Genomic DNA, 20,903 nt, shown 5'->3' with positions numbered 1-20,903 from the left:
TCAAAGGAGCTTTCTCCAAAACCTTGGAAACATGGCTCCCAGTAGTTCCCAGCTCACATTTTACAGTTTCATCAAAGAGGCTCTGCTGCTTTTCCCTTACTGCCAATTTGAACAATTCTTCCCTAGGCCAGTTCAAGTGGGGTCTCTGGATCCTGGGGAAATTCATATCACCGTAAAAAAGTAAGAGTGCTCCTATGCTTGGGAGATGACTAGAATCTGGCACTCAGTCTCTGCCAGGATGTCTTCTCTCCACTGTAGCCCATGTGACTCACTAGGTCACTCTCCATCTCACCTACTGCTTATCAGTGTCCTAAACATGCAGATACCTTGGTCACTGAGAATTTCCAGCATTATATCTAAGATTCCCTCAACTAGTCTTCCTTAATTCTTCCAGTACAAGTTTGAAAACCCCCAGCAAAAGATTCTGAGTGTTTTGGGGCAAGTACCCATCCTGGGTCATCAATGGTGGCCATGATATGACACACAGACATCACCACTGTATATCCCACAGCAAACAGCATTTCATTCAAAGTCCATAATTTGTCTCCAACATTCCTTTTAAGCTAATATCCCACATTTACATACAACCCACACTCCAGACACACTGGATTACTCTCTATTTCAGAAATATACCACACACCTTCACAGCTCCATGCTTTTCTCATTCTGTTTCCTCTGCTTCTCATTAACCTTTATCCTTATCCTCTCAAAATTATTGTCCTTAAAGACCCAGCTAAAAATTCCCTCCCAATTGCCCTCCTCCTCTCAAAATCAGACTCTTTATCCTCACCAATCCCATATCTTGTATTGTTACTTATCAATGTCTTATCTCCCCCACAAAATTTTAAGCTCCTCAGGAACAGAGACCTCAATATATTCATCTTTCTATCCTTTGGTACTAAACCCAGTGCCTTGAACTTAGGGCTCAATAAGTGTTTGGCAAATAAATGATCGTTCAGAAATATTCACTACATATCATCAACCATCACTAAATAATAATGGATGGGAGATCCATTATCTTTAGAACCTAATTTCTCTAATACACTAATAGTACCAGTACATATGCTTTTTTTCCCCCGGGACAGGGTCTCACTCTGTGTCCAGGCTAGAGCTCAGTGGCATGATCATGGCTCACTGCAGCCCTGGCTCAGGTGATCCTCCCACTTCAGCCTCACAAGTAGCTAGGACCACAGGTGAGTGTCACCACACCCAGCTAATTTTTGTATTTTTTGTAGAGATGGGGTTTCACCATGGTAACCCAGGATGGTCTCAAACTCCAGGACTCAAGCTATCCATCCACCTGGGCCTCCCAAAGTGCTGGGATTACAGGTGTGAGCCACCACACCCAGCCCAAACTCACTGATGAAAGAAGAAATCTCCATTCTTGATGGCAAAACCATCAAATATATTCAAGCAAAGTGTAAAATTTTGTGCTGCACCTGATTGTCTTCAATATACTAAAATGGCCAAAGATTTTTACCTACACTCATCACTATCTTCAAGCTGGAAGGAAAAGACACAGAAACAAACAGATTGGTTTTCTGCTCTTCACTCTCACACAATCCCAGCCTCAATCCTGTTTTCCCAAATTACAACACAGATTGATTTTTATTTTTATTTTAGATTCAGGGGGTACATGTGTAGGTTTGTTACATGGATATACTGAACGATGTTGAGGTTTAAGCTTCTATTGAACCCTTCAACCAAATAGTGAATATAGTACTCAATAGGTAGTTTTTCAACCCTTGACCCCCTTCGTCCCTCCCACCCCTTTTGGAGTCCCCAGTGTCTGTTGTTCCCATTTTTATGTCCACGTGTACCCAATGTTTAGCTTCTACTTTTTTTTTCCCCCTATCATCCAGGCAGCAACCTCAAACTCCTGGACGCAAGCAATCCTTCCACTTCAGCCTGCCAGGTAGCTGTGACTACAGACGCTCACCACCATGCCCAGCTAATTTTTTTTATTTTTTGTAGAGACAGGGTCTCATTATGTTGCCCAGGCTGTTCACAAACTCCTAGCCTCAGATTGGCCTCCCAAAGCACTGGGATTACAGGTATGAGCCACTGCACCCAGCCTAGCTCCCACTTATAAATAACATGTGGTATTTGGTTTTCTGTTTTTGCATTAATTCACTTAAGACAACAGCTTCCAGCAGCAACCGTGTTGCTACAAAGGACATGATTTCGTTCTTTTTTATAGCTGTGTAGTATTCCATGAGCAACACAGTTTTAGACAGCATATCAGTACAACAGACTCAATGTTCACAGCATGGCACACATAGGACGTAGAAGCAAGTATTCATCAGTTTTACAACCCATTTGGCAAAACCAGTGCTCTGGGATAAACTCTACACACCTTCAGGTCTAGTATTCCATTCCAATATAACTAACCATGTTTGAGTCTACTTTGAATTGCTGGCAGAATGAGCTCTGAGTGTCAAATGGCTATAGGAACCTGGATCTTGGTGTGGACTTCACAGCTGGTCCTACTGGAGGTATGGAATAGCAATGTAGCTAGCTACAGGCTACAGATGTCATAAAAAGCCACTGTTACTTCTATATAATCTGTTGAACTTGATGCTCTAGAGGCAAATATACAGAAGACATGCAGAAGCCCAGTAAGTGGTTTTCCAAGTCAATGCATTATATTTGATTGATAATAATTCTGAAGCAGACTCCTGTGACCTGGGTTGGGATGGCTCCAAACATAGCCAAAGGAATTTTCATTAGGTATATACAACTAAAAAGTCTTCTACTTTGCAATATTAGGAAGAAGATAACAAACATTTACCAAGGATTAATTACTCACCAGGTGCTTTCTGGCACATCTTATCTCATTTAATCCTCACAACAACTTAGTCTACTTTTTATAGTCAAGTAGCTAATAAATGGCAGAGCTAGGATTAAACCTGTGTCTAGCTATCTGATCCTCAAATCCACATCCTTTCCACTAAACCACACCATATCCTGTCTACTTTGTTCTAAAAAATGTGCTTTAAAATTTCAAGGAATTAAATGCAACATGGTCTCCTGGATTGGATCATAGGACAGAAAGCAGACATTAATGAAAAAAAAAAAAAACTGGTGAAATCCAAATAAAGTCTAGAGGTTAGTTAATAGAAATGCGCCAATGTTAATTTGTTTAGATAAATATACCATTATTATGTAAGATGTTAAAATTAAAGGGAACTAGGTGAAAGGTAAGTGGAAACTCTACTATTTTGGTAACTTTTCTGTAAATCAAAAGCATTCCAAATAAAAAATATATTTTTTTAAAAATGTGGCCAGGCGTGGTGGCTCATGCCTCTAATCCCAGCACTCTGGGAGACTGAGGTGGGCGGATCACTTGAGGTCAGGAATTTAAGACCAGCCTGGCCAACATGGTGAAACCCCATCTCTACTAAAAATACAAAAATTAGCTGGGTGTGGTTGGCAGGTGCCTGTAATCCCAGCTACTCGGGAGGCTGATGCAGGAAAATCACTTGAACCCAGGAGGCGCAGGTTGCAGTGAGCTGAGATCACGCCACTGCACTCCAGCCTGGGCATCAGAGAGACCCTGTCTCAAAGAAAAACAAACAAACAAGCAAACAAAAATTCAAGGAGGTTCTGAATCTCAATTATTGTCCTGAAGCTTGGTACTAACTGGATGTTTCCAGTGGAGTAGAAACACATGGTCTTGGCCGGGCGCGGTGGCTTACATCTGTAATCCCAGCACTTTGGGAGACCGAGGCGGGCGGATCTTGAAGTCAGGAGATCGAGACCATCCTGGCTAACACGGTGAAACCCCATCTCTACTAAAAATATAAAAAATTACTTGGGCATGGTGGCACGTGCCTGTAGCCCCAGCTACTCAGGAGGCTGAGGCAGGAGAATCGCTTGAACCCGGGAGGCAGAGGTTGCAGTGAACCAAGATCATGCCACTGTACTCCAGCCCGGGCAACAGAGTGAGACCCCATCTCAAAAAAATAAATAAATAAATAAACAAATAAATAATATGGCCTTTTCTGTTGTTATAAATTTTAAATCTACCAGCGATGTCAACACATTAGGGTAATGCAAAAACAAGTTAAATCCTACATCAAATGACATCTTGATTGACCAGCAATAAAATAAAGCCTGTCTGCAAAAAAAGAAAATCTCACCAAGTTTATCATGACAACAGGTGACCTAGACAGCTGCTTTGTAATATGCTGAAGTAGGCAGATATGAGTAGCTGGGAAGCAGACACAATACAAGGCCACCCTGAAGTAAAGGTTAGGATGATGTCATTAAAATGTTGAATTTTGAGAAGCCGAGGCGGGCGGATCACGAGGTCAGGAGATCGAGACCATCCTGGCTAACGTGGTGAAACCCCGTCTCTACTAAAAAATACAAAAAAAAAAAAAAAAGAAAGAAAAATTAGCTGGGCGTGGTGGCGGGCGCCTGTAGTCCCAGCTACTCGGGAGGCTGAGGCAAGAGAATGGCATGAACCCGGGAGGCGGAGCTTGCAGTGAGCCGAGATCACGCCACTGCACTCCAGGCTGGGCGACAGAGCGAGACTCCGTCTCGGGGGGGAAAGAAAGTTGAATTTTGAGAAAGAGCAGCAGCAGGCAAACCCAACTGACCTACAGTAATCAAAGAAGCAGAAATGGATTATCCCTTTTGGAATTAAGATCTTGTGCAAATTACAAAGGAAAGAGACACAACTGCAAACAAGACTCTACCCCCACTTCAACATCAAACCAGAGGGCAATCTGTCTATGCTGTGGAAAACGGCTTCTGATCCTGCACTGATCTGGATGACACCCGCATATACAGTGTTTCTAGCCTGACTATCATCTTTAAAAAAGAAATACTCATATACATACATTAAAAAGTTCACGTAGAAAACTTAAATTTCCATATTTAAAGCTTAGATCTCTTCCACACGACTCATCCAGGATAAACTTATGGTTTAATATTCCACATGTTTAATTATACCATGTTCAACTCAGTTGGGTTGCCAGCCCTCCATGTGGCTTAAGGTTAAGTACATTTTTTGAAGGCTTCTTGTTTTTGTCTTCTCAGTGGGCTATTTATGCTACTAATTATAAGGTTTTCAAGCATTTTTCCCTCTTTGGAATTTTAATTTACTGTAAATGCTTGCCCCTTAGAACATTTCCTAGTGTCATTTTATTTTTGACCCTTTTGAATACAAAATCCTTGATAAAGACATCCAAAAAGAGGGAGAAGGGGAACAGGGAGATACTGGGGGGCTTCTGAATTATCCTCTGAAGTTTTGTCATCTAGATGCTGAGGGTGGTCTCTTTGTTAAAAATTTAACCATCCAGACCTTAAGGCCACACAATTAATATTCCCTCTGGAATCGTAGGGCCTCTCTTTGAAAGAGATGTCCAGTTTTCAGGCCACATTAGGTAATTTCCCGCCCAGGAGCGTGGCTTGGAAAGAATGTCGGTGTTTTCCTTCAGGTATAGGTGCCTGGGGGTCAGGAGGAGAGGGAAAGGCGAGGGGTGGAGTGGGAGGCGGGTGATCGACAGGGATAGAAACGGTGTCTCCTCCTCCCTCTGAATGCGAAATAGCCAATGAGGTGGCTCTGCCGGGCCGGCCCGGCCGCCACTGCCATATAGTATGCAGCAACCGGAGGAGTCACGTTGGGGGAACGGCAGAAAGCAGCTATCCGTTTACACTACTTTGCTCTAGCAGCTATCTTAATGGTGACTGCGTGGCCGGGGGGAAACCTGATCGGCCAGATCCAGCCGAAACCAGGAGGGAGGGAGTGGGCTTTCCGGAGGGGGAGAGGAGGGAGGGAGACGAAGGAGGAGGAGTAAGAGAGGAGGAAAGAAAGAGGAAAAGAGTGCGAGGGAGTGAGGGAGGGAGGAAAATAAACAACAAAAAATGTCCTCTTCCTCCCCCACCGGGCAGATCGCAAGTGCGGCGGACATCAAGCAGGAGAATGGGATGGAAAGCGCCTCGGAAGGGCAGGAGGCGCACCGAGAAGTGGCGGGGGGCGCGGCGGTAGGGCTGAGCCCCCCGGCTCCAGCCCCTTTTCCCCTGGAGCCGGGGGACGCCGCGACGGCTGCCGCCAGGGTGAGCGGAGAGGAAGGGGCAGTGGCGGCGGCGGCGGCCGGAGCGGCGGCGGATCAGGTACAACTCCACTCGGAACTTCTGGGCAGGCACCACCACGCCGCCGCCGCCGCCGCGCAGACCCCGCTGGCCTTCTCGCCCGACCACGTCGCCTGCGTGTGCGAGGCACTGCAGCAGGGGGGCAACCTGGACCGCCTGGCCCGGTTCCTGTGGTCCCTGCCCCAGAGCGACCTGCTACGTGGCAACGAGAGCCTGCTGAAGGCGCGGGCGCTCGTGGCCTTCCACCAGGGCATCTACCCCGAGCTCTACAGCATCCTCGAGAGCCACAGCTTCGAGTCGGCCAACCACCCGCTGCTGCAGCAGCTCTGGTACAAGGCGCGCTACACCGAGGCCGAGCGAGCCCGCGGCCGGCCGCTGGGAGCCGTGGACAAGTACCGGCTGCGCAGGAAATTCCCCCTGCCCCGCACCATCTGGGACGGCGAGGAGACGGTGTATTGTTTCAAGGAGAAGTCGCGCAACGCGCTCAAGGAGCTCTACAAGCAGAATCGCTACCCTTCGCCCGCCGAGAAGCGGCACCTGGCCAAGATCACCGGCCTCTCCCTCACCCAGGTCAGCAATTGGTTCAAGAACCGCCGGCAGCGCGACAGGAACCCCTCCGAGACCCAGTCCAAAAGGTGAGCGCCAACTTTCCTCCTCCTCCCCCTTCCTCTCCCCCACCCCCTTCCCAGCTTTCTTTTCCTCCAAGTGCTCGCAAACATGGCGCTTACCTTCCCCACCAGCCTGGTCCGGCTGCCCACCTCTCCCCGCCCCCACCTCGCTCCCCGGCCGGCGGAGGTGGGGGGCGGCGGAGGCGAGGGGCGGGGGAACCTCCCTCCTTACCCTCCCCCTCTCCCCCCAGAAGTTTCTGGTCGCCCGCCTAGGTCTCAGTCCCCGCCCCCACCTCGGCTGGTCACTGCTGCCCAGCTTCCCACCCCCATCCCGCTGGCTTTGAAGTTGCCACCCTCTCCCCGTTTCTGGCGGGGCTAACGAAGCAAATGTGGACACCCGCACCGTGGCTCTCCCTGCCGCCCAAGGCCCGCAGAGGCTGCCGGCCCCGGCCGGGGTCTGCACCTCCGCGGGGTCACACCGGGCCTGGCGCGCGCGCACGCTCCCGGATCCCCAGGGTTCAGCCGCCCCCCGGGCCTGCGCTGGAGGTCGCGGTGGCTGCTCTGAAGGGAAGAGAGTGTTGTGGGGCTGGCGGCGCAGAAGGGGTCTCGGAACGTCGAGGTTTCATATGACAGAGTTAATCATTCACCCTGCCCCTATGGTTCCCTTCGCGGCCGCGGCAACGTGGGGTGCTGGTGCAACTCGGCTCTGTCATGTTTTGAAACCTGATTCTGAACTCCTTAGGATCGGGTTTCAGCGCAGCCGGGGTAGCAGGGCTGAAGGGCTGCTTCCTCCCTCGGCCCCCGAACGCTGCTTGGCTCCCTCCTGGTACGGTAGTTATGGGTGGGGGGCAGGCTGGTTTACGGCGGGCGGCAGCAAAGGAGTGGGGGCGCTCCCACCCCACTGGGTTTGAGCTTTTTGCCTGGCAGACTGTTTTCCCCCTCTGGTAAAAAAATACCGGATTTTCCACCTCTTTTGTGCGTCCTCCCCAGTCAGACACTTGGTGTGTGCGTCTGTGTGTTTTGTTGGACGAAACAAAGTAAGGAGAAGGTCGCCTAAAGACCTGGTGTCTCCAGCCCCGCGGGGATAGGAGAGAAAGTATCCAAAAGCAGCTCGAAGGTTCTTCTCAGGGAAGCAATCTGGGAGCCGGGAATCCAGCCCGCCTGGGCCAGGTGAAGGTGATCACCCAGCGCATTCCAGAGCCGGTCTCAGCCCGCCCTTGCCGCTTCTGGGCCCCTGTGGGGGTCCGAGGGCTCGGGCTCCGGCGTTCCTCGCCCAAGGCTGGGCGGGAGGCTGGGTGCCCTATCCGGCCCTCGCGGTAACCAAAACAAAACGTGCACCGGGATGTGCGTGCGCCTTCCGCAGGTATGCGGAGAGGTCCAGAGAAGGCGCTTTGGTTACGCCGAGCCACCTGCCCCGCGCCCACTAGAGGCCGCGGATCCCGCGCTCGGAAACCAACGGAATCCGCAGGGCCCGGGCAGAGGGTGGCGAGGGGGCACCGCGAGCAGGCTAGCTGCCCCGCCGTCTCAGCTCGCGAGCCGGGCACGCTCCCTGGGACTCCCCCACGCCCCACTGCCGGCTTCTTCTTCCCCGCCGCCCCACCCCATAAACTCCCCACCCCCGCCCCTGGCCCAGTTGCCTGGTTTAGGCCCCTCTCCGGATCTACCTCCCACCCGCACCCCCGGTGAGTCACCCTTGCAGACGGCGACGGCGGCTCAGCCTCAGCTTGTAAATGAAAGCGCTTTCTGCGCTCCTGGCCCCGCAGCCCAAAGCCCGGGTAATCCCCTCCCCTAGGCATGAAAGCGAACCGACCGCGGGGCACTGCGGGGATGTCGGATCCTCTGCTGGGCCAAGTCCTGCCGCGCTTCCAAAACGCCTCTGTTCTGCTCTCGTTTGCTCTCCCTCCCAGCCTCAGACCAAATGGGAAACCCCCATCACTACCCACCCCCCAACCCGGATTTGGTATTTCTCCCAAATCAGAGAGCTGAGGAACAGGGTCCTGCCTGGAACAGAGGGACCAAGGACGTTGGGGAAGAGGTCTAATAGTTAGAAGGCCTCTGAGTGACACCCTTTCCCTCCCACCTCACCAGGGCACTGGATGGTGTTTGTTAAATAGGCCCCTTTGGCTTCCTTTGGATTCAAAGGCGACTGCACATAACTGTTCTTGGGTTGAAAGTGCCTTTTCCTACAACAAGGACAGCCACTTTGTTGAATGAGAGAGTTGTCAGTCTGGTGGAGTAGAAGTTTGGGAGCAGGTGAGAAAACGATCTCTTGTTAACTAACTGACCAAAAAAGAAAAGCTGAGCACTTCCCACCTCCTGCTCCTTTGGCAGCTTCATTTACCTCCAAGATAACGCTAATGTGAATTGGTTTGAGGGGAGGGGAAGGAGTTCCTATACAGGAAAGACTGACCACTTCATTTAAGGTGTTTTTTTCTATGGTGTCAGTAGCAGCATATGTAACAGTAAGGAATAGCACTTCTACACTGTAAAATCAAATATACTCTACTCCTGTAATGCTGAATTTACATCTTCCAGATGTCTGGACTTTCCCTGAATTTATTGTTATTTTAAATGATTGGGATCTGAGAGTTTATCTTCCCAGATTCTCTGGCTGGTCGGAATCTGCTGAAAGGCCTCTTAGTTTAAATAGGACTAGCAGACATCCTGCTGTGCTTTCCTTAAATACTGCCTTTAATGGATTTAGAAGCTGGTTTTCCAAACAAGTGGCACTGTGTAGAATGTCATCCCCCTGACCTTCTGAACGTTTTGATTTCCCCCTCCATACAGTGAGTCAGATGGCAACCCCAGCACTGAAGATGAATCCAGCAAGGGACATGAGGATTTATCTCCTCACCCACTCTCCAGTTCATCTGATGGCATCACCAACCTCAGCCTTTCCAGTCATATGGAGCCAGTATATATGCAACAAATTGGAAATGCTAAGATATCATTAAGCTCTTCTGGAGTTCTGTTGAATGGAAGCTTGGTACCTGCAAGTACTTCACCTGTCTTCCTTAATGGAAATTCTTTTATTCAGGGACCCAGTGGAGTTATCCTTAATGGATTAAATGTGGGAAATACACAGGCAGTGGCATTGAACCCACCAAAAATGTCATCAAACATTGTGAGCAATGGTATATCCATGACTGACATACTGGGGTCTACTTCCCAGGACGTGAAGGAATTCAAAGTCCTCCAGAGTTCTGCTAACTCAGCAGCCACCACGTCCTACAGCCCCACTGTCCCTGTCTCATTCCCAGGCCTGATACCCAGCACTGAGGTGAAAAGAGAAGGCATTCAAACAGTGGCTTCCCAAGATGGGGGCTCTGTAGTGACTTTTACTACACCAGTGCAAATTAACCAGTATGGCATTGTCCAGATCCCCAATTCCGGAGCAAACAGCCAGTTCCTTAATGGGAGCATTGGATTCTCTCCACTGCAGCTGCCCCCTGTGTCAGTGGCAGCTTCACAAGGTAACAATCTCATTTGGTACCTTAATGCACCAGCAGATGTGTTCATCAGCTGCTGTGACACATTTGGTGATAGCTATAGATTGATGTTTCTGTTCAGGTACCTTATTAGCTGCCAAAGCTGTAGAGTAGCCTTGATGTGATTCTCCTCTTTCACAATACCCATGTAATATCCAGCTTGCTTTATTCCCTTGCATCATGAGGATGGGCTTTTATTTTACTAACAACTGAATGGAAAAATACAGTTCATAGCAAGTCCTGCCAGTTCTACAATTACAGAAATATGATGTCAATCAGTGCTTACAAAATAACTCACTGCTTGGCATTTTAATATTAAAAATTAATAAAATTGCTAAGAACACAAAATTAGTCTAGCAGTTGGTAAGAATGCATACACTTTACCTAAGCATTATTTATTTGACCAAAAAATGTTTTAGAAGAACAAGTTAAAAAGACCGGATCAATTATGTTTGAATCCTGTTTCCTCGTATAATGAAGACTAACAGACCTAAAGGAAATATCAGAGGAATATGCCATTGGATTTCTATCGCTCAGCATATATACTCACCCCCTAAATGTGTGGGTTTATTTATGAAGATAATAGTAAGCCTTATTTTATATGTTTGTGACTTTACTAACAGCAATCTTCCAGAGAAAGCACTTAAATGAAATTCAGGAAAACTGAGGCTGATACATTAGTTCTTCACTGACTTTAAGCAAGCCTGGATCCTCTATGTCATTTTCTCTTTAAAGAAATAGAAATGGTTAGAATTTGGCAGTGGAGTTTGCATAATCCCTTGAATTCGGGAAGGGTAGACGTTAATGCATGTTTGCCTTCTTGTAGACAAATCTGAAAATCCAGATTTTTACAAAACCAAAGTAGTAATTGTTGGCTTTAAAGGTCTGCTTCATATAAGATGGTTTTACCCCCCCAAAAAAAATCAATTTATGCACAACTCTCTTGTTACCACAACTATGGTCTATGTCAGCTTATTGAAGGAATTAATGGAAAAATTGTTCTAAATTTCATTCTGTACATTTGCATTTCTTTAGGCAAAATGGTAGTAAAACAAGACAGTCCTGCAGCATACTATTCAGTTCATCATTGTTCCAAGTTATGGAAAGAGTTAAGCTAAGTTACTATCTAACATAGGGTAAAAATATGAAAACCACAGGGAAAGCCAAAGTGCTTAGTTTGATAATAATTTAGTGTGGATCTAACCCCTTTTCTCTCATTTGGAAAATTTCCAAACAGGTCACATTTTAAAGGCAACAAATTTGAGCAGAAAGAATGAGTTATGTATGTTGGGGGAGGAGAAAAGCAGAAATACTTTTAATTGTGTAATCTAGAAGAGCACTGCCATAGAAAATTATTATGAACTAATAGCTAAATTTTTAAATGGGACATTTAATAGGAATAACAATAGCATTTTCAGTTAAAATAACTAAGATCAAATCTTAGACTGTCTGGGTGAGTTGAACAGACAGTCTAAGTTTAACCAGATAGTTAAGTTTAATCCAGTAAGCAACATCTCTATGGTAGTTAGGTATTGCAGTTCTCAATAAAACATTTTGGGGATTCAGTTTTTTCTCACAAACAGATACTGAGCCATTCTTTAAAATGTCTTGGCAAGATAGACTTATCTTTCTATAGTTGGGATTTATGTGGAAAAGTAGAATATCTACATCTTTTACTCACTTTACAGTCTGAGCAACTAAGATTATCATTATTATTATTATTTTTTTTTTTTTTTAGGCGGAGACTCATTTTGTCACCCAGGCTGGAGTACAGTGGCGCGATCTCGGCTCACTGCAACCTCTGCCTCCTGTGTTCAAGTGATTATCCTGCCTCAGCCTCCCTAGTAGCTGAGTCTACAGGCGTGCATCACCATACCCGGCTAATCTTTGTGTGTTTAACAGAGACAGCGTTTTGCTATGTTGGCCAGGCTGGTCTTGAACTCCTGTGATCTGCTCACCTCAGCCTCCCAAAGTGCTGGGATTACAGGCATGAGCCACAGCGCCTGGCCTGATTTTTTTCTTATCATTACAAAGTAATGCTTTGTACCTATATGGTTTTTCAGTTGGATTTTTTATCTTAAAATTGTTGTTCAATTTTTACTTGAGTTGTAGTTATGCTCAAAAATCAAATTTTAGATCAAATCCTCTTTTGTTTTATATATGTTATAATTTCTACAAATTCAGAAGTGTTTATATTCAATAGCAGTTGGGGAAAATGTTGCATGTATTATGCTATTTATGGCTCTATAAAAAGATAACTAATCATTTTGTTCATGCATACATTGGCAAACAATTTCATAAACATACACACAATAAACTAAACATCAATTTGAGATGTTTTTTGCCACAAATCAGCTGCCTACAAGAATTTTAAAGAGGCCGGGCACAGTGGCTTATGCCTGTTAATCCCAGCACTTTAGGAGGCTAAGGCGGGTGGATCACCCGAGGTCAGGAGTTCCAGACCAGCCTAACTAACATGTTGAAACCCCGTCTCTACTAAAAATACAAAAATTAGCCGGGCATGGTGGCACATGCCTGTAATCCCAGCTACTCAGGAGGCTGAGGCAGGAGAATCGCTTGAACCCGGGAGGTAGAGGTTGCAGTGAGCCGAGATCATGCCATTGCACTCCAGCCTGGGCAACGAGAGCAAAACCCCTTATCTCAAAAAAAATAAATAAATAAAAATAAAAATAAGAATTTTAAAGCATACTTAAGTTGAAGTCAGTGTTTTCAAATAAAAGCAGTTTTTTCATATGTGTGGTCTGAAACAAATGTAAGAGAATAACTAAAACATACCTAGAAATGTTTTTCTTAACACCAGTATTTCTGTGATTAAACTTTCTAGTTAAATGTTTTAAAAGGGTTCACATGCAGTGTTTTCTTTTTACTTGAAGACATTCCTTTGCTTTAAAAATATTTGGAAGACATAAACAGCACTGTGGCACTTATTTATCAATAGAGGTGATAATATAATCACAATATTCTAATACTTCAGGAAGGAAAATGTTTTAGGTGAATTAATTACCTTTAACATTGGGCTGCTCTCTCAAAAAAGTAGTTTACTGAGGCCAGATGTGGTGTCACGCCTGTAATTCTAACACTTGGGGAGGCTGAGGCAGGAGGATCACTTGAACCCAGGAATTCCAGACCAGCCTGGGCAACATAGTGAGACCTCATCTCTACAAAAAATTTTAAAAAATTGGCCACGCACGGTGGCTCATGCCTGTAATCCCAGCACTTTGGGAGGCCGAGGTGGGTGGATCACGAGGTCAAGAGTTTGAGACCAGCCTGACCAACATGGTGAAACCCCGTCTCTACTAAAAATACAAAAATTAGCCAGGCGTGGTGGTGCGTGCCTGTAATCCCAGCTACTCGGGAGGCTGAGTCACGAGAATTGCTTGAACCCAGGAAGCCGAGTTTGCAGTGAGCCAAGATTGCACCACCGCACTCCAGCCTGGGTGACAGAGCGAGACTCCTTCTCAAAAAAAAATTTTTTTTTTAATTAGCTGGGCATAGTAGTGCGTACCTGTAGTCCCAGCTACTTGGGAAGCTGAAGTAGGAGGGATTGCTTGGGCCCAGGAGATCGAGGCTGCGGTGAGCCACGTTCACATAATCCCAGCACTTTGGGAGACCGAGGCTGGCAGATCACTTGAGCTCAGGAGTTCGAGAACAGCTTGGCCAACATGGTGAAACCCCATCTCTACTAAAAATACAAAAATTAGACAGGCATGGTGACGTGCATCTGTAATCCCAGCTACTCAGAGGTTGAGGCAGGAGAATCACCTGGGAAGTAGAGGTTGCAGTGAGCGGAAATCGCGCCACCGCACTCCAGCCTGGGCAACAGAGCAAGACTGTCTCAAAAAAAAAAAAGAGCTGACTGAACATCTAATTCAAGATGAGGATAAACAGCCCACCTATCACAAAAGTCCCCCCAAATCCACCTTTCCTTCAGTGACCATATTTGAGGTCCTAGATTATCTAATTGCCATCATCTCATGCCTACGTAAGGAATCAGGAAAAAAGAGTGTTATTTGATGGTAGTGGGGGGTCTAATTCATCTACATTGTCTAAGTGATCTGATTTGAACATCTCAGCTTTCTACTTAACATTTTTTTTTCTACTTCTAGTCTCTATAGACCATTATAGTAAGAGTCTCAAAAGATACAAACCTTTTAGAGAAGCATTAGCTCTGATCCTTTATGTTAATCTGTATTTTAAAAAGCACATTTCATATTACCATTAATTGTTCCTATTACTACAACACTGAAAATTCAGAACTGGCACAACAAAAGGCAAAAAAAGCTTTTGAATGTTTTGTTGACTTGACATTACTTTATGGCTAGTTTGGTGAAAGTTTGCAACTTGTCTATACAGGTTTATATGGTTAAGTTTTAAGCCCCAGGGTAACTCATTTTATGTGGTATGTTCTACATTGCCATTTATTTATATTTTATGTCAGTTACTGAGCAGTCAGTCCTGAATGAAGGTGCATTTGTGTTTTCTAATTCTAACTGGCAGAGCTAGCAATAACTATCAACTAATTGAGAGATGTCAAGTTACTAGTGAAGAAACAGAAACTTGACTGAATCAGAACTTGGAAAAGTTTTTTTTTTTTCACACTTGGCTTCTAACTAGTAGTTCTCAATCCCCCTTGGTCATCAGAATTACTTGGGAAGGTGGGTACTCTAGAAGCCCAGTCCCCACCATTACTCAATATACCCGTGTAACAAACATGCACACATGCCCCCTGAATCTAATTTTTTTTTTTTTTTTTAAAGAAAGGGCCGGGCACTGTGGCTCATGCCTGTAATCCCAGCACTTTGGGAGGCCGAGGCGGGTGGATCACAAGGTCAAGAGATTGAGACTATCCTGGCCAACATGGTGAAACCCTGTCTCTGCTAAAAATACAAAAATTAGCTGGATGTGGTGGCGGATGCCTATAGTCACAGCTACTCGGGAGGCTGAGGCAGGAGAATCACTTGAACCCAGGAGGCAGAGGTTGCAATGAGCCGAGACCACTCCGCTGCACTCCAGCCTGGTGACAGAGTGAGACTCCATCTGAAAAAAAAAAAAGAAATAATAAGCAACAGAACCTTTGACATGTTCTATCCTCAAGACCGTTGGAGGTCATGAGACATAAAAAGTAAAGGTTTGGAAGTCACTGTGTTTTCTAAGAAGCTGATGAAAGATGGGGAACACAGGCATACCTGTGACTCAGGAATGCAAGTAGTTTTTTTGGCTGTGTTGTTGTTGTGGTTAAACATAAAAGATGTCTCCATACAAAAAATATATATATATATATTTACTTGGGGAGGTAAAAACAGATGTTCTAAGATGTACTAAGTTACACTTTCAAGGAGTAGAGCCTGGGAATCTGTAGTTTTAAGTGCCCAAGGTAATTCTGAACCAGAATTGGGCTAAATTATTGTATGGAAGTGTTGCTTCTTTATAGATACTGTACCTGAGAAAAAAAAAATGTGTGTGTAACTTTTTTTCTTTCCCTATCACTTCCATCAATGATAATCAGTACTTTTTTTTTTTAGGTAATATCTCAGTAAGCTCAAGCACTTCAGATGGAAGCACATTTACAAGTGAGTCTACCACAGTCCAGCAAGGAAAGGTTTTCTTGAGCTCTCTTGCTCCCAGTGCAGTGGTATACACGGTTCCTAATACAGGCCAGACTATAGGATCTGTGAAACAGGAAGGCTTGGAAAGGAGCCTGGTATTTTCTCAGTTGATGCCTGTCAATCAGAATGCACAAGTAAATGCAAACCTATCTTCTGAAAACATCTCGGGGAGTGGCCTGCATCCACTGGCCTCCTCATTAGTTAATGTATCTCCAACTCACAATTTTTCTCTCAGTCCCCCTACACTACTAAATCCCACTGAGCTAAACCGCGACATTGCCGATAGCCAACCAGTGTCTGCACCGGTGGCAAGCAAATCTACTGTGACATCTGTCAGCAACACTAACTATGCAACTCTTCAGAACTGCTCCCTTATTACTGGTCAAGACCTATTGTCAGTCCCTATGACTCAGGCTGCCCTTGGGGAAATAGTTCCTACAGCTGAAGATCAGGTAGGTCACCCCTCCCCAGCAGTACATCAGGATTTTGTCCAAGAACATCGTTTGGTTCTGCAATCGGTAGCTAACATGAAAGAGAATTTCTTACCAAATTCTGAGAGCAAAGCAACAAGTAGCTTAATGATGCTGGACTCTAAATCCAAGTATGTCTTAGATGGCATGGTTGATACTGTCTGTGAAGACCTGGAAACAGACAAAAAAGAGCTTGCCAAGCTCCAGACTGTCCAGCTGGATGAAGATATGCAAGACTTATGAACTTTATTTGCTCCTCACCTCTTTTTGGCATCAGCGGCAAATCTTTTCATGAAGCCCCAAGGACACAAAACATTTTTGCATTTAAAGGAAAACACTCTAGTTTTGCAAGTATATGCATACAAGAGACTGTAGATTGATCTGCATGAAGATCACAGTTAAGTATACGGGAGTTGAACTGCATTATTGCAGCCTTTTTGTTCACTTATAAATGTTCTCTTTTAAATAGATGGAGACAAAGGACAAGGTGAAATGTATCAAGTCAAAGTGAATCATTTAGTTGACTCTATAATTCTAAGGTAAAAATGGAACTTGATAGTTTTTTAAATTGAAAAATGTATACACCTAACATAGAAAATTAAAGATAGCTGCAGACCATTAGAAATAATACAATTGTTTTTGTTTACTTTTACTCCATGGGCATTGAAAAGGTTAAGAAACATAAATGGTACGTATTTTTAAAGTTAAGTAGCATGCATATATATATGCACACACACCTCTTTTTCAGCATTTTTTGAGAAAGTCTTGGGTTAAGTTTCAACACATTTCCAAATGTGGTTTCTAATAGCTCAGTGTGGCTGAGAAAGTGCGGAACTCCACTAAAAACTCTGAAACTTCAGTATGAATGTAAATATGTCAGTTCTGTAAGCAGGATTTGAGTAATTACAGTGAATTTTATTTATACTGTATATGTTTCTCTTCAGGCGCTATGAACGAAAAATATGTTTTCTTACTGTTTAATTTATTTTTATTGTTTGAACAGGAAGTGAACATAGTTGTTTCCAACAAAGTTTTACTTTTTGTAGGATTTTAAAAATAATGATTTTTACCAGGAATCTATTAAGGTCAATATTAATAACACTGAAACAGGAAATCTAACTCCCAATATTGGAATTTTGGTACTTTTTTTCACATCCTTGTTCTTTATTTAGCAACTCTGATTCATTTAAATATGTTTTTTATAGAATTCTATGTGCCTTTTTACCTTGTGGCCTTTTTATTGGTAGTAAGGTACAGAAGTGTCAACAGAAGCACTGATGGTTCTTTTCTACTATCTAACAGGGTTAATTTCACCACAAAATTGCTTTAAATCTGAAGAACTTAAGTTTCACTAAATATTATATATGACATTTATCACACAAATGGATAAACAACTAATTATTGTTGATACTTTTCATTACAAGGAAAATAAGTTATAAATACTATGTAAAATTGATTATACAGGCTATGAAAACCATTTTAAAGGAAAGAAAATATGTAAATTCTATTGAGCAAAATTCTGTCCTGTCGAAACTTAGTTCTAAAGGTTTTAAATCAGTTGTTACACTCTGACACATGACTGTTGTTTGCACTATATTATCATGTCTTCTTTAAAGGTAAATATTTTGGGTTTCTGTAAGAAGTTTGTTTAATAATGTTGTAAGCCGTGGCTATAGTTTTATCAAGACTCTGAACACAAGATGTAACAATGCAAATAAATTCATGTAGTGAGTAAAGTTACTCTCTAGTCTCTGAAAAGCAAAAAAAAGTGAGAAAATAATTTCTTCAGAGATAACTTCAAGTTGTTGAACATAAAGATGTTAAATGTTAGCACATCTTGCTTTTTTTTTTTTTTTTTTTGAGATGGAGTCTCACTCTGTTGCCCAGGCTGGAGTGCAGTGGCGCGATCTTGGCTCACTGCAAGCTCTTCCTCCTGGGTTCACGCCATTCTCCTGCCTCAGCCTCCCGAGTAGCTGGGACTACAGGCACCCGCCACCATGCCCAGCTAAGTTTTTGTATTTTTAGTAGAGACGGGGTTTCACCGTGTCAGCCAGGATGGTCTTGATCGCCTGACCTCGTGATCCGCCCGCCTTGGCCTCCTAAAGTGCTGGGATTACAGGCATGAGCCACCGTGCCTGGCCACATCTTGCTTTTTTTTTATGATCAGAACAAAGGGCCCACTCTAGTTCTCTACATGTCAATCAATCAAGCATGTTGAATAAGGGACATAGAGGATTTAACTTTTGTTATCATAAATGGAACTTGCAGGCATATATGAAGAACCCTATGAAGAATTCCTTTCCCATCGTTTTGATAAAGAACTACATCATTTTTGATAGAATTGGTGAATGTTCCTAAACTGCTGAAGCTACATGTTTTTTGTTTTGTTTCACAAAGTCAGGTGTTTGAGAGTTCTTTTCCACTCTACTACTACTTATAGAGCTTGTTTTTTCTTTGGGTGTGTGCTGATCCTGTTACTGAGATTAATTACATGGCTCTGTAGTGTAGTTTACATAAAAATGATGTTTTCCACTTGATTGCTGCAGATATCAAGAGTTTGTTATTTTCAAGTACCCATCCAATAAGAGAGATGGGAAGGTTTTTAGTTATATATGCTATATATATATAACTGGAAATGTTTTATATGTTTTCCAAAAATATAATAAGCCTCTCTTTTATTCAGCGTTCTTCCTCTTTTCTCCCTTATGAAAAAGAAAAGATAGCACAAAACTTAAGACTTACCTAGGAAACCCATTCATACTCCCACCATGATGTAATTATAACCCTACAATTACTTCAGGTAGCTACACAATATACCAGGTAAGAATCAATGCACAGTGTAAAGAACTTATTGTTCTTTTCTATTCTTTCAGTTGAATAAGGGCCAGTTGGTATGCAGCCCATGTATATGTGAATGGAGTAAGATAAACCCCATGATCTCCTTGCACAGAATTGCAAATGTCTTTTGCCATACCAAGGGCCAGACTCAGAACCCTTGGAGTCATGTGGCAGAATTTCCCTCTTACATAAACCAATGCTTGAAAATGCTGCAAATGACCCTCTAATGATCCCTGAAGATCAAAATAGGGGTAAATGACTCCCTGCAAAACCCAACCCATGCTGCTGGCTGTGGGATTTTTGGTGTAAGCCTATCTATGCACTCTATCAGCCAGAATTTGGCATTTAGCTCTTAGTTAAATCTAGTAAAGGACAGTCTATTGTTTAAAGAGAAGGTGCATTTGTTCCTCAATCAAGCAAGAGCACCTGTGTTGTACTGCTTTATATCTCATGTATATTTATAGTAATGAAAACACTTTTTAAATTGTACACGTTTCAGTGCCTTTCTTGTGTTACGAAAGGCAGGTAGATATTATAGCCATAGGTAAAAATCCATAGTTAAATTGCACACTGACCTTAAATCTCTCTGTGTATGCCCTTGTATCTTGCATGTTAAAAGTTGGATTATTGGGCATGTGTGGCAGCCTGCCCTGCTACATGCTAGACAAGTGTGCATTAGTACATAGCCACAAGTTCTTCATTCTTTAAAATGTTTTGACAGATCATCTCATAATAAAAATAATTCAGGAAAACTATGGGGAAATAATTACATTTCACAAAAGATATTTTAAACTCTTTGTAAAACTTAGATAATAGAGCCTAGCAGTTACTTTGTATCTAATTGATACATTTTATGTTAATTTACCACCATACATTTTATTAATCAAAATTGTATAGCATGTGACTCTTTTGGCTTTCAGAGTTCTCAAAAATATTCTTTTGTTGCATGTACTGTATGTTTAGAGGCAACCAATTATATACTCAATATGGTTTTACTGTGCCTTACACAAAGAGAAACTCTATACAGAATGTATATCATGGGGTGGGGTAACAGAGTCTTTACTGCACTGTTAGGTGATGGCACACAGAGCATGTCCCAGAACATTTCTGTGCTTAATTACCCAACCAAAGAGATCTAAAGTATGTATGTCGTACTGTAATGGGGGTTTATGCCTGGACAATTAAGTGTTTTATTTGTTTTCTGAAATGATGTGAACTTATTTTTCTAAACACTATGCTAAATAAACTTTATATTTATACATACCTTGCATTGAAAATTATTTGGGAAATATTGTGTTTTTTAAAATGTGAATGACTCATCTTACTAGAAAAGAAACAAGAAATAATGTTGGTTTTATTTATCCCTGGAAAAGGGGAGAAGAGGAAGGGAAAAAACAAACATTCCAAAAGCTGGCAAATGGTTATAAGGCCAATTGGAGTGAATTTGGAAAAATAATCTTTGTCAGTCGTTGTGCAGAATTATGCAATTAACTGTACTACATAGAGGTAAATTATTAGATTGCATCCTCCTTAAAAGGAAGAAGTGTACCTTCCCCTTCCCAGCATTTTTGTTTTTTTGTCCCGAGAGATGAATGTGATGTTTGGCACACGGCAGTTACTCTGTAGGGTTTAATGGAATTAAATCGAAGGGTCCAAAGACCTCCTATTTTCAACCTTATTGAAAGAGTTCAATATCACCCATCCCTAGGGCACTGCCATTAGCCAAAGCCTGGTACCACCACGGTTGGGTCCACAAATAGTTTCACTGAA

The 20,903-nt window shown here is 43.5% G+C and overlaps 1 protein-coding gene across 3 annotated transcripts; it reads left to right on the top strand.

The window, feature by feature from the left end:
• Positions 1–5,597: 5,597 nt before the first annotated feature.
• On the top strand, positions 5,598–20,396 carry SIX4 (SIX homeobox 4). Of its 3 annotated transcripts, XM_063651660.1 has the most exons (4): positions 5,618–5,693; positions 5,902–6,737; positions 9,498–10,183; positions 15,742–20,396. In XM_063651660.1, the coding sequence occupies exons 1-4, from the start codon at positions 5,691–5,693 to the stop codon at positions 16,536–16,538; spliced, it is 2,322 nt and encodes a 773-aa protein (XP_063507730.1). In that variant the 5' UTR covers positions 5,618–5,690; the 3' UTR covers positions 16,539–20,396. The 3 variants fall into 3 exon arrangements, with proteins under 3 accessions (XP_054305205.1, XP_063507730.1, XP_063507731.1); XM_054449230.2 differs by having other exon boundaries at positions 5,598–6,737; XM_063651661.1 differs by lacking the exons at positions 5,618–5,693; positions 9,498–10,183; positions 15,742–20,396 and adding an exon at positions 8,799–8,946 and having other exon boundaries at positions 5,725–6,737.
• Positions 20,397–20,903: the final 507 nt, after the last annotated feature.

Source organism: Pongo pygmaeus, chromosome 15 (assembly GCF_028885625.2).
Source record: "Pongo pygmaeus isolate AG05252 chromosome 15, NHGRI_mPonPyg2-v2.0_pri, whole genome shotgun sequence".
Classification (NCBI taxonomy): Eukaryota; Metazoa; Chordata; class Mammalia; order Primates; family Hominidae; genus Pongo; species Pongo pygmaeus.
The sequence above is the reverse complement of the archived record's forward strand: the minus strand, read 5'-3'. Positions and strand labels throughout refer to the sequence as shown.